Here is a 13886-nt window from a genome sequence, read left to right as displayed (position 1 = left end):
TTCTTCTTTTTAAGACTGAAATACATACATGCGTGTGTATATATATATACATATATATGTATATATATATATATATAATATTATGTTTATGCAGTAACTTGTCAATGGATTTTCTTTGCTTCAACCCTTCAGCTATGGTGAATAAAGCTTCTAGGAACATAGGTATACAAATAATTGTTCTAGACTCTCCTTTTAATTATTTTGGACATATATATTGAGAAGTGCAGTTGCTGGATCATATGGTGATTCTGTTATTCTTTTAAATATTTCCATAGTATTTTCCACAGCGGTTATACCATTTTGCATTCCCACCACCATTACATTTAAACATGTACTAATTTCTTCACATTCTTATCAGCACTATTTTTTTTTTTTTTTTAGTAGAAGCCATCACCTAAGGGTGAGATGTACTATTTCAGTGCAGTTTTGATTTGAATTTTCATAGTAATTAGATATGTGGAACATATTTTGCTGTATTAATTAGCCATTTATATATCTTCTTTGGAGAAATGTTTATTCAAGTCTTTCCCTCATTTTTAAGTTAGTTTATCTGTTGTTGTTGAGTTGTATAGTTCTTTGTGCATTCCCTATGTAAATCCATTTTCTGATACATATTTCGCAAATATTTTTTTCCATTCCGTGTGTTGCTTATTAATTCAACTGATAAAGTTCTTTGATGCATAGAATTTTTTTAAATTTGAGAAAGTCCAATTTATCTATATATATTTTTTGTCGTTGCACATGCTTTGGGTGTTATATCCAAGAAATCATAGCTAAACCTTACGTCATGAAACTTTTCCCCTATGGTTTCATATAAGAGTTTATATTTTTAGTTCTATATTTAGTTGCTTGATCTCCTTTAGTTATTTCTTGTGTATGATGTAAGACAATGGCCCAATTTTATTTATTGGAACAGGAATCCAGCTTTCCAAGTAACTTTTATTGAAACGACATCCTCATTGAATGGCTTTGAGACACTTGTGAAAAATCTTTTGCCAAATATGTGCAGTTTTTTTCTGGTTCTCTTTGATTTTGTTGGTTTATGTCTTTATGCCAACACCACAGTTTTAAATTATCATAGCTTTATAGTAAGTTTTGAACCAGAAACAGTGAATTCTTCAATTATTTCATAAGATTCTTTGTCTCATAAATACCCTGAGATTTCATAAGGATTTTAGGATGTATTTTTGTATTTCTGCCAAAAAACTCTTCAGGTTTATCATAGACAAAGTCATTGTATCTATTGTTTGCTTATGGTAATATTGACATCTTAACAATATTTAGTTTTCCAACCCAACAGCATAGAATGTTTTCACATTTATTTGTCTTTTCAATCTCTTTCATCTATGTTTGACAAGTTTCAATGAAAAAGGTTTTGCCTTCAAGTTTATTCCTAAATTTATATTATTTTTCATAGTATTGTAGATGCAATTGTTTTCTTAATTTTTTCTTAGTATTGTATATTATCAATGTATAATAATACAACTTATTTCATATTCTGCAAATTTGCTGAATGTATTTGTTCTAAATGATTTTTGGTGGACTCTACATTTGTCTACATGTAAAATCATGTCATTTGTGCATGAATATAATTTCACTTCCAGTACTATGTAAATTAGAAGTGACAGAGGTGGACATCCTTGCTTTTCTTCTTCTTAAGCAAAAAGCTTTCGGTCTTTCACCATTGAGTATAATGTTAATTGAAAGTTTAATTTTAAATCGTGACCAGTTTTATATCAATTAATAATTTATTCAAATAAAACAAGAATGTGTTTTCAACAGCTCACAAGACAAAGCAACCAGTTCAAAACCCACTCCTCCTGATACAGAAGGCAAATATTTTATATGATTTTACCATTTTCTTCTCTATGTATTCATATATTTTCTCCAGTATGCTTAGCTTCTCCTGTTTAATTACTAAATATCAACCCCATCTTTTGCCTCTTACTCTGGCCATGGTGGATGCAGACCTTTCCCCTCCACATACCATCACCTCCACCAGTTTTCTCTTTCCCCATCTTGTCTTCATAGTTACTTTCCACTTTGTGTCAGGGATGTCTAGGTTGAAAGCATTTTTTCATCTTCTCATATACATTGCTAAAACACAAAAATATAGCTTAATTTAAAATCTGAGGATATTTTAGTTAGTATTTTTAAATAAATAATTCACCTTATTGGTACTTTCTAAATCAAGACACTTTCAGGATGGTTTATTTATATGCAACATTGAGAATTTTCAAAAAATATGTTTTCAAGAAAAATGTAGAATTTTCAAAATAATACTTTTCAATAAATATTTCTCTTTTTCTATTCATGCAGTTTGAATATGGTGGTTCACTATATCAATTTTGAAAAAATGTTTTTCTTTGATATCATTACCTCTATTATTGTTATTTGCATCTAGAAGGGACAATAAGCAAGCAGTGGTTCGATCATAACAATTCTCTTATTCCCGACCCTGTGAAGACAGCAAATTTTTTATGTTATTGTTCTTGTTTTTTTTTTTTTTCTTTTAATTATGGTAGTTTTTTTTAATAGCCTTTGACACTTTTAATCTTTTTAATCAACCACTTATTTTTGTTTAATTTGCAGAGACTTTGTTACCTGACACTTTCTTTTATATAGATCTCATATTTATATTGTGAAATAATGTTTCATACATCTTTGAACACAGAAATCCTAAAGTATGTTATTTTTACATTTTCCAATCATGTTACTTCATCTTATATTTGTTTATAAGTGTGTGTGAATGTGCACATGTATGCTGCTTCCGTTTTTATGTTGCAGACTTCCTTAAAAGTCTCTTAACTTTTGTTTCTTAAAAAATATTTACCAGCCAAAAACTACATAATCTGTAGAGCTTGTACACTTTATAAGTCTCTAGAGAAGACCCCTAGAATGGCATTTTTTTTCCATTTCAGTGACTGACACTTTCTCCCTCCAAATTCCTTCTTTCAGAGGATTCTAAACTATTTATTCTCGTATTGTGCCTCATGCTCCCCTGTTTTTTTTTTTTTTTGAATTATAATATATCTATTTTTTGTGTCATCCTATGAATTGGGTTTTAACAGAGAGAGATCATAAATACTTAGGCTTAAAGTTTTACACTAATCTACATTTGGGAAGAGTTTCATACACAAAGGAAATAAAAGGTAAAGAAAAGATAAATGACTAAGATAAAGTGCCATAAAAATATGCTTATCATATGAGTATTAGGGAAGGAGAGAGACATGAAATGTGCTCTTGAGAGCTTACTCAGAGTCATCAAATCTACTAGGAGTGACGTGTGCAGATATTTGGCAAAGGCTCTACTTTAATTACAGCATTGACAAACTCAGTGAAGAGGCAGAAGAGAGTGACTTTTCGTAAATGATACATGACAATAATAATTCATTTTAGATTTCACAAAAGATAAAAAAATAATATTTGACTTCAAAGAAGCTTGATTTGACACTTCTGAGCAAGAGGACGAAGAACTAAAACAGCTTCTCAGAATAGCTGATGGGTTGCTACATTTTTAGGGGTAAGATTTAAGGATGAAATATAAAAGAGAAGACATATCTTGATGGCAATAATGGCAATAAATATTTATTTAAAATAGAATTCCATAATGTATGCATTTACATTGATTTCCTATGAACATATTTTGAATATGACATCTGAGTTTAGTGTTACTTGAGTTTGCATAGGGCAGTAAAACATACTTATCCTAATGATGTCATAATAAAATGCTTTTATAACATTAATGATTTCTTGGAAAACATTTTGATCAAAATTATTTATGTCTTCATATTCTAATCTTTAGCTCAAAAATAAGGCTACATTTTTCCTAAAATTGATAAGTTCAGTTTTTAATTTGAGTTGAAAAATTTTAAATAATTCAGTCTGACTAAAATAATAACTTAAAAATACCTTATTGTTTTAAATTTATCTTACTTTTGTGTCTGTCTTTAGGAAAGACTATATAAATTCCCTATGGAAAATTATAATCAAACATCAACTGATTTCATCTTATTGGGGTTGTTCCCCCCTTCAAGAATTGGCCTGTTTCTTTTTATTCTCATTGTTCTCATTTTCTTAATGGCTCTATTTGGCAACCTCTCCATGATCCTTCTCATCTTTCTGGACATCCATCTTCACACGCCCATGTATTTTTTACTTAGTCAACTATCCCTAATTGACCTAAACTACATCTCTACCATTGTCCCCAAAAGGGCCTCCGATTTTCTGTTTGGAAACAAGTCTGTCTCCTTGATCGGATGTTGGATTCAGAGCTTCCTTTTCTTGACTTTAGCAGGTGCAGAAGCACTGCTCTTGGCATGTATGGCTTACGATCGTTATGTGGCCATTTGCTTTCCTCTCCACTATCCCATCAGAATCAGCAGAAGAGTGTGTGTGTTGATGATAATAGGATCTTGGATGATGGCCTCTATCAACTCCTGTGCCCACACCACATATGCCTTCTTTATCCCTTATTGCCAATCCAGGGCCATCAATCATTTCTTCTGTGATGTCCCAGCCATGTTGACTCTGGCCTTCATGGACACCTGGATCTATGAGTACGCAGTGTTTGTGAGCACCATCCTCTTTCTATTTTTCCCTTTCATTTGTATTGCATTTTCCTATGGCCGTGTTCTCCTTGCTGTCTATCGCATGAACTCAGCAGAAGGGAAGAAGAAGGCCTATTCAACCTGCAGCACCCACCTCACTGTGGTGACTCTCTACTATATGCCCTTTGCTTACAATCATCTATGCCCAAGAAATCTCAGATCTCCAACAAAAGACAAGATTCTGGCTGTCTTCTACACTATCCTGACCCCAATGCTCAACCCTGTTATCTATAGTCTGAAAAACAAGGAGGTGATGGGGGCTCTGAGAAGAGTAATTCAGAGAATCTGCTCTGTGAAAGTGTAGACGGAGTTTTTGCATGAGTGCCAGCAGTTGGATATCCATCCATTCATCAGCATATAGTAATCAAAAAGGGTTTTTTTATCATTAAATGCCAGAAATAAAATTAATCTAGAGGTAAAGAAAATTACTCATATATGGACAAAATTATCTTTCATGTATATAAAATATTGTCTTAATCTTTATATTCTTTGTGCTTGTTTATCTGCATCAATTTCAAATGCTTATTTTTGCCTTCTTTGTTGTCAATTAAAATGTTTCTTTGTCATGTCATGTAGTGACAAAAATGGAAACTAGCTGAAGTTATCATTCAGCAATCATAATTAACAATTTTACTCTTTCCACTTATTTTCTTAAATGTTTAGAACATATTTTCTGAAAGTCTAGATCAAATTCAAAGTCAGAAGACTTCTTGTTCTTCTCATAGTACAGCTATAATTATAATAGAGTAACAGATATTCTTTCTTTCAAAAGAAAGAAACAATTTCTGAGAGCTAGCTGAGAATTCAACAGGAATTCTAAAGTCCTTTTACCACTCTGAATGGAAAAAGGCAAGTTTATGTTTCTTGTAGGGTGCTGCATCCTAGGAAAGTGATTTAACATCAGGTATACCTGTGGATCAACAATAAGGACCTGGAGATGCCAATACTAAGAGGAAGGAAACTGAAGTTAATTATAGGACTACTGGTTCAAAGTTTTAGGAGATTTAGTGGAAATTAGAAATAGGACTTCCCTAGTGGTACAGTGGTTACAAATCTGCCTGCCAATGCAGGGGACATGGGTTCGATCCCTGGTCTGGGAAGATCCTGCATGCCGCAGAGTGACTAAGCCCGAGTGCCACAGCTACTGAGCCTGCATGCTACAACTACTGAAGCTTGTGTATCTAGGGCCCATGCTCCACAGTAAGAGAAACCAGCACAATGAGAAGCCTGTGCACCACAACTAGAGAAAGCCCCCATGCAGCAACAAAGCCCCAACACAGCCAAATAAATAAATAATAAATAAATAAATGTTATAAAAAAATAACAAGGACCTTCTTGAAACCATGCTATGCTCTCAGAACGTACTCAGTGTAACTCCTAAGTTGCTACTACTACTCTTATGTTAATGTTTCTCAAATGAGATTTCTATTCTCCACACACTACAGTCCATAGTGCTACAAAAACAGGTTGGGAAAAGTTAACTTCTATGAACCAATTTTAGCCATATTTTGACTAAGTTACTTTCCTAAACAGGTCCCACACAACATCCAATAAAAATCCATCAGCTCGAGTGAACTTATGGGGTAAATTGTTATCCCTGTCTACCCTTGATCAGTGCAGAAATATGCTTTACCTCTCAAGTGTGGCAGGAAAGGGAAGGTTCATATTCTACATAATTTTCAAGGCGCTGCACAAAGTGAAAATATGAGGCTTTTTGTTAAAAAAGCAGCAAGTGTTGCCATTATTGTTGCTCAAATGTAGTTTTTCTTTTCAAAATTATTTCATTAGCTATGAAATACAATAAAAACTGCAAACAATATATTTTGTTTCAGAATTTTATATATAATAAAATTAATTCATTCTTAAGTGATATATTTATTGATCATAAGTTTTTTGGGCTCACTTTCCTCCTGAATTTTCATCTGAATTTATAATCTAGAAACTTTATTATCTATCTATGTAACTGAAAGTAATTTCAGTCATCTTCAACTAAACTTATTATTTTTAACTTTTTGAAATTTTAAAAGGATCTTTTTGCTTATGTTACTGGAGCTATTAGCAGTGTTTATGGGTTGAGAAAACTTTGGGCTTAATTTGATAAATTGTATCAAATATATGTTTTTGGTCACAAAGATTTGATGATTCTCAAGGAGAACTTTTTTTTGCTAAAAAGATTTGTCTCATGAAGCATTTTCCACCTATCCATTTCAAAAGTTCATTTAATGTAAATCTGAATTTAATTTTAAATATAAATTTAATCAATGATACTTTAATGATTTCTATCAAATTTCTAATAATTTGTTGACTTTGTATAACAAACCAGAAGTGGTTTTACATTTCTAATGCCAGTTCACTCATTTTATTACTGAATATTTAATTACAAGGTAAATTGATTTTAAAAATGTGTCAATTTTTTTCTAAAGCTTTATAGAAAAAAGTGTTATTTTCCATCAGTGATCTTTCAAAATAATTGCATGTCTTTAAATAATCTTTAAATACCATTTCTACTTCTAAGCCTGTGAATATTTGCTTTGCAATGTTTCAACACTTTTTAAAACCATATACTATGTATTCTTTGATGACCACTAATAATTCCCTGATATGCTTTGTGGAATGATCATTTATTCTTGTATAATAAATGATCATTTATTTTGTAATAATTTGCTATAAAAAGTCACTGCCTAAGCTCCCTAACAGTTCCTGTTCTGATACTCCAATGAGATAGTTTATAATTTTGTAAATAAAACACAGATAGTTTCTGGGTTGAAAGGTAAGTCAACCCCCAGCTCCACCATGGGTAATTGTCCCTGCCAAGCAAAATCTTCTGTCTCCCAGACTGAGGCCACTTCCTCCATTTTTGTTGAACCTGCAACTGATGTTTTCACCACCACCACTATACCTAGACTCATATTTCAACCCAACCAGTCCCTTGGGTTCCCATGATACCCTTAACTGTAATGTGTGTGTGCATGTGTCATGGCCAGACCACTGTGCATGCTCCCTTTGAGGATATGTATAATTCCTGCTGCTGGGCCAAAACTGCATGCAAAGGACCTACAAAATAAACCCAAAACAATTAAGAAAATTTCAATAGGAACATACATATTGATAATTACCTTAAATGTAATGGATTTAATGTTCCAACCAAAAGACACAGAATGCCTGAAAGGATACAAAAACAAAACCCATATATATATATATATATATATATATATATATATATATATATATATATATAGTCTGTAAGAGACCCACTTCACACCTAGAGACAGACTGAAGGTAAGGTGATGGAAAAAGATATTCCATTAAAATATAATTCAAAAGAAATCTGGAGTAGCAATACTCATATCAGAAAAAAAATAGGCTTTAAAATAAAGACTGTTATAAGAGACAAGGAAGGACACTACATAATGATCAAGGTATCAATACAAGAAGAAGATATTACAATTGTAAATATCTATGCACCCAATATAGGAGTACCTCAATACATAAGCCAAATGCTAACATCCATAAAAGAGGAAATGAACAGTAACACAATAATAGTGGAGGCCTTTAACACCCCACTTACACCAATGGACATATCATCCAAACAGAAAATAAAAAAGGAAACACAAGCTTTAAATGACACAATAAGCCAAATAGAATTTATTGATATTTGTAGGACATTCTACCCAAAAGCAGAACACACACTCTTCTCAGGAACACAAGGAAAATTCTCTAGGACTTACTACATTCTGGGCCACAAAGCAAACCTTGGTAAATTTAAGAAAACTGAAATTATATCAAGCATCTTTTCTGATCACAGTGCTCTGAAATTAGAAATCAACTACAAGAAATAAAAAACACAAACACTCAGAGACTAAACAATATGCTACTAAACAACAAACAAATCACTGATAAAATCAAAGGGGAAATCAAAAAATAACTAGAGACAAATTAAAATGAAAGTATGATGATCCAAAATCTACTGGACACAGCAGAAGCAGTTCTAAGAGGGACGTTTATAGCAATACAAACTTACTTCAGGAAACAAGGAAAGTCACAAATAAACAGCATAACCTTATACCTAAAGCAACCAGAGATAAAAGAACAACAAAATTCATATTTAGTAGTAGAAAATAAATTGTAAATATCAGAGCAGAAATAGATTAAATAGAGATAAAAAACAATAGAAAAGATCAATGAAACTAAAAGCTGGTTTTTGAGAAGATAAACAAAATTGATAAACCTCCAGCTGGATTCATCAAGCACAAAAGGAGAGGGCTCAAATTAATAAATTTAGAAATAATAAAGGAAAAGAAAAATTGCAGAGGAAGGAACATTCCCAAACTTATTTTATGAAGCCACCATCACCCTGATACCAAAACCAGACAAAGATACTACACAAAAAGAAAATTACAAACCAATATCACTGATTGAGCATAGATGCAAAAATACTCAACAAAATACTAGCAAACAGAATCCAACAACACATTAAAAGGATCATATACCATGATCAAGTGGGGCTTATCCCAGGGATGGAAGGATTCTTCAATATATGCAAATCAATCAATGTGATACACCATATTAACAAACTGAAGGATAAAAAACATATGATAATCTTAATAGAAGCAGAAAAAGTTTTGACAAAATTCAACACCCAACTCTCCAGAAAGTGGGCATAGAAGGAACCTACCTCAACATAATAAAGGCCATATATGACCAACCCACATCCAACACCATTCTCAATGGTGAAAAACTGAAAGCATTTCCCGTAAGATCAAGAACAAGACAAGGATGCCCACGCTCACAAATATTATTCAACATAGTTTTGGAATGCTAACCATGCCAATCAAAGAAGAAATATAAATGAAAGGGGTCAAATTGGAAAATAAGTAGTAAAAAAATCACTGTTTGCAGATGGCATTATATTATGCATAGAATATCCAAATATGCTACCAGAAAACTACTAGAGCTCATCAATTTATTTAGTAAAGTTGCAGGATACAAAATTAATACACAGAAGTCTTTTGCATTTCTATACACTAACAATGAAAGATCTGAAAGATAATTTGAAAAAACAATCTCATTTACCATTGAATCAAAAAAATAAGATACCTAGCAACAAACCTGCCTAAGGTGTTAAAAGACCTATACTCCAAAAACTATAAGATGCTGATGAACAAAAGTGAATATTGCACAAACAAATGGACAGATTTAACATGTTCTTGGATTGGAACAATCTATATTGGCAAAATTATTATACTACTCAAGACAATCTACAGATTCAATGCAATTCCTATCTAATTACCAATGGTATTTTTCAAAGAAAAAGAACTAAAAATTTTCCAATTTTGTGGAAACATGAAAGACCCTGAACAACCAAAGCAATCTTGAGAAATAACAACAGAACTGGAGGAATCAGGCTCCCTGACTTAAGACTATACTACAAAGCTACAATAATCAAGACAGTATGGTCCTGGCACACACACACACACAAACATACACACAGAAATATAGATCAATGAAAGAGGATAGAAAGGTTTTATAGAAATAAAACCATGCACCTATTACTAATTAATTGCCACAAATGAGGCAACACTATACAATGGAGAAAAGACAGTCTCTTCAGTAAATGGTGTCAGGAAAACTGGGCAACCACATAGAAAAAAATGAAATACAACATTCTTTAACACTATACACACACACAGAGAAAAACCTCAAAATTGATTAAAGACCTAAACGTAAAACCAGATATTATGATACTCTTAGAGAAAATCATAGGCAGAATACTCTTTTACATAAATAATATCAATGTCTTTTTGGATTTGTCTCCCAGATTAATGGAAATAAAAATAAAAATAAATAAATGGGACCTAATTTAACTCAAAAACTTTTTCACAGCAAAGGAAACCATAAAAAAAAGAAGACAACCCACAGAATGGGAGAAAATATTTGCAAACAATGTTACCAACAAGGGATTAATTTCCAAAATTTACAAACCATTCATGCGGCTCAGTACACGAAAATCAAATAGCCAGTCCACCAATTGCCAGAAGACCTAAATAGACATTTATCTAGAGAAGATATACAGGTGGCCAACAGGCACATGAAAAGATGCTCAACACCAGTAATTGTTAGAGATATGAAGATCAAAAGTACAATGAGGTATCAACTCACACCAGTCAGAATGGCCATCACCAAAACTCTACATGTAATAAGTGCTGAAGAGGGTGTTGAGAAAAGGGAAACCTCCTACACTGCTGATAGGAACGTAAATTGGTGCAACTGCTATGGAGAACAGTATGCAGTTTCCTTAAAGAACTAAAATAGAGTTACCATATGATCCAATAATCCCACCCCTGGGCACATATGAAGAAAAGACAAAAACTGTAATTGGAAAAGAATAATGCACCACAGTAGTCACAGCAGCACAGCACTATTTACAATATCCAAGACATGGAAGCAACTGAAGTGTCCATAGACAGATAAATGGATAAAGAAGATGTGGCTTATATGTGTATATATGTATGTGTACACACACACACACACACACACACACACACACACACAGAATGGAATATTACTCAGCCATAAAAAAGAATGAAATAATGCCATTTGCAAGAACATGGATGGACCTAGAGATTATCCTACTAAGTGAAGTAAGGCAAAGAAAGACAAATATCACATGATATCACATATGTAGAATCTAAAAACTGACACAAAGGAACCTATTCACAAAACAGAAACAGATTCACAAACATAGAAGACAAATTATAATTAACAAAGGGAGGAGTGTGAGAGAAGGATAAATTAGGAATTGGTGATTAGCAGATACACACTAATATACAAAGTAGATAAACAGCAAGGTCCTATTCTATAGCACAAAGAACTATATTAATTATCTTGCAATAAATGATAATGGAAAAATCTGAAAAAGAATACACACACACATATGTATAACTGTTATATATGTATAACAGAATCACTTTGCTGTACACTACATTGAAAATATACTACATTTCAATTAAATAAAAAAGTAAAACACATGAAAATTCATTTCTCAATAAGGAAATGGAAATGTTAAGTAAATACATGAAAATTCAGAAACCAGGGAAATTAAAATTAAAATCACAGTAAGATACCACCAAACACAGCATATTGTAAATGAAAATCAAAGCCTTAGGGAAATAAGTTAAATCATGAATCTAGATCTTTAGATGTGTTAGGGGAAGTTGTTAACAACTTCCATCTGTACAGTGATTCCACCTGTACTTTTTTGGATTATGTTTTCAAATGATGATGTTAAGTGCAGAAGATAGGCCAAGACATTTTCTTTTAGGAAATGTCTTGCATGAGAATGCATAAATAGCCAACCAGACATTTATGACCATGTATAACTGCATAAAAAAGTACATTTTGCTTCACCTCCTATCATGAAACAGGATTGCACAGGTATACTTTCATGGGATGTTCCATCATATTTTGTATTCCATCAGGTTGAGAAAATATTGCTGTGACATAATTAACTGATTCAATGATTCAACTAATGTTTGGAATCCGATTTTAAAAACAAAACAGAACAAAAATTTAATTTGTTTTTGTTTTTGGTTTGTTTATTTTGGTGATCAGAAGAGTGTTTATTTTGGCAATGCCATTTGCACTAAGTTAGTGGATGTCATGTCACAAAAGAGAAAATAATGTTCTATGGTGTGAGGACCACTTTTCAATGATCTTTAACAGAAATTCTGTACCCTTTCTCTATCCATGAATTTGCTTGCTCTGGATACCACATATAAGTGCAATCCAAGAGACATGCTCTGGCAAGATGGGGTGACAGAAAAACTACCTTCTAAGACTCATGGATCCTGTTCCCTGCAGGACTCTAGTATAGCCTAGTGTTAAGAGCTGGTATTGTCATCATATGACCTGAATTTGAATCCTAGCTCCACTTCTTTTTCTCATTTTTAATTAAAAATTTTAAATTGTGGTAAATTGCACCTAACATTAAATTAACCATCTTAATCATTTTTAAGTGTACTGTTCAGCAGTGTTAAATATATTCATATTGTATACCGCATCTCTAAAACTCTTTTCATATTGCAAAACAAAAACTTTGTATCTATTAAACAGTTCCCAATCCCGCCTCCCTCCCGACTCTGGCAGCCACCATTCTAATTTGTGTCTTTCTAAATCTGACTACACTAGGCACCTCATATAGGTTGAATCATACATCACTTGTCCTTTTGTGACTGGCTAATTTCACCTATCAAAAAGCTTTCAAAATTCATTCATGTTGTAGCATGTATTAGAATTTCATTCCTTTTTAAGGCTGAATAATATTTCATTGTATGTATATATCACATTTTGTTTATTCATCTGTTAATCAGATTGGCTCATTTTCATGTTTTGTCCATTGTAAATAATGCTGCTATGAACATGTATATACAAAAATCTAAGCCACTGCTTTCAGCCATTTTGTGGATATACTGAGCAGTGGAATTGCTGGATTATATGTTGTTTAGTCCCATGTAATTTTTTTCCTCATTTTTCTATGGTTGATTTCTAGTTTCATGCCATTGTGGTCAGAAAAAATGCTTCAAATAATTTCTGTACTCTTAAATTGGTCAAGGCTTGATTTGTGTTTTAGTATGTGGCAAAACCTAGAGAATGTTCTACATGCACTTGAAAAGAATGTGTATTTTGCTTTTTTTGGATGCAATGTCCTAAAAATATTAATTATTAGACCTCTAACTGTTCATTTAGGATCTCTGTTGATTTTTTGTCTGGAAGATCTGTTCATTGATATTAGTGGCTGTTAAATTTTCCTACTATTATTGTATTCTTGTCAATGCATCCCTTTATGTCTGTTAGTATTTGTTTTATTTGGGTGCTGCTATATTATGTGTATATATGCTGATGAGTGTAAAATCTTCTTCTTTTATTGATACTTTTATTATTACATAGTGTTATCTTTGTTTATAACCTTTGTTTTAAAGTCTTTTTTTTTTTTTTGTGACTAGTGCAGCCCCCACTCTATTGTCATTTCCATTTGAATGAAATATCTTTTTCCATCCCCTCACTTTCAATCTAAATGTGTCTTTTGTCCTAAAGTGGGTCTCTTGTAGGCAGCATATTGTAGCCTCTTGTTTGTTTGTCTGTTTGTTTGTTTTAATTTACTCTGTCACTGGGTGTCTTTTCATTGCAGTATTTAGTACACTTACATTTAAGGTAATTATTGATAGATATGCATTTATTGCCACTTTAAACCTTTTCCAGTTGATTTTATATTTCTTC

At 32.3% G+C, this 13886-nt stretch overlaps 1 protein-coding gene across 1 annotated transcript; it reads left to right on the top strand.

Annotated features, from left to right (window-relative positions):
* The first annotated feature begins 3975 nt into the window (after positions 1 to 3975).
* LOC130837273 (olfactory receptor 2L5-like) lies at positions 3976 to 4914 on the top strand. Its single transcript, XM_057710088.1, has one exon. The coding sequence runs from the start codon at positions 3976 to 3978 to the stop codon at positions 4912 to 4914; it is 939 nt and encodes a 312-aa protein (XP_057566071.1).
* Positions 4915 to 13886: the final 8972 nt, after the last annotated feature.

The sequence above is a fragment of the Hippopotamus amphibius genome, chromosome 15 (assembly GCF_030028045.1).
Source record: "Hippopotamus amphibius kiboko isolate mHipAmp2 chromosome 15, mHipAmp2.hap2, whole genome shotgun sequence".
In the NCBI taxonomy this organism is placed as follows: Eukaryota; Metazoa; Chordata; class Mammalia; order Artiodactyla; family Hippopotamidae; genus Hippopotamus; species Hippopotamus amphibius.
Note: the sequence above shows the minus strand (reverse complement) of the source record. Positions and strands in the feature narration are given on the sequence as shown.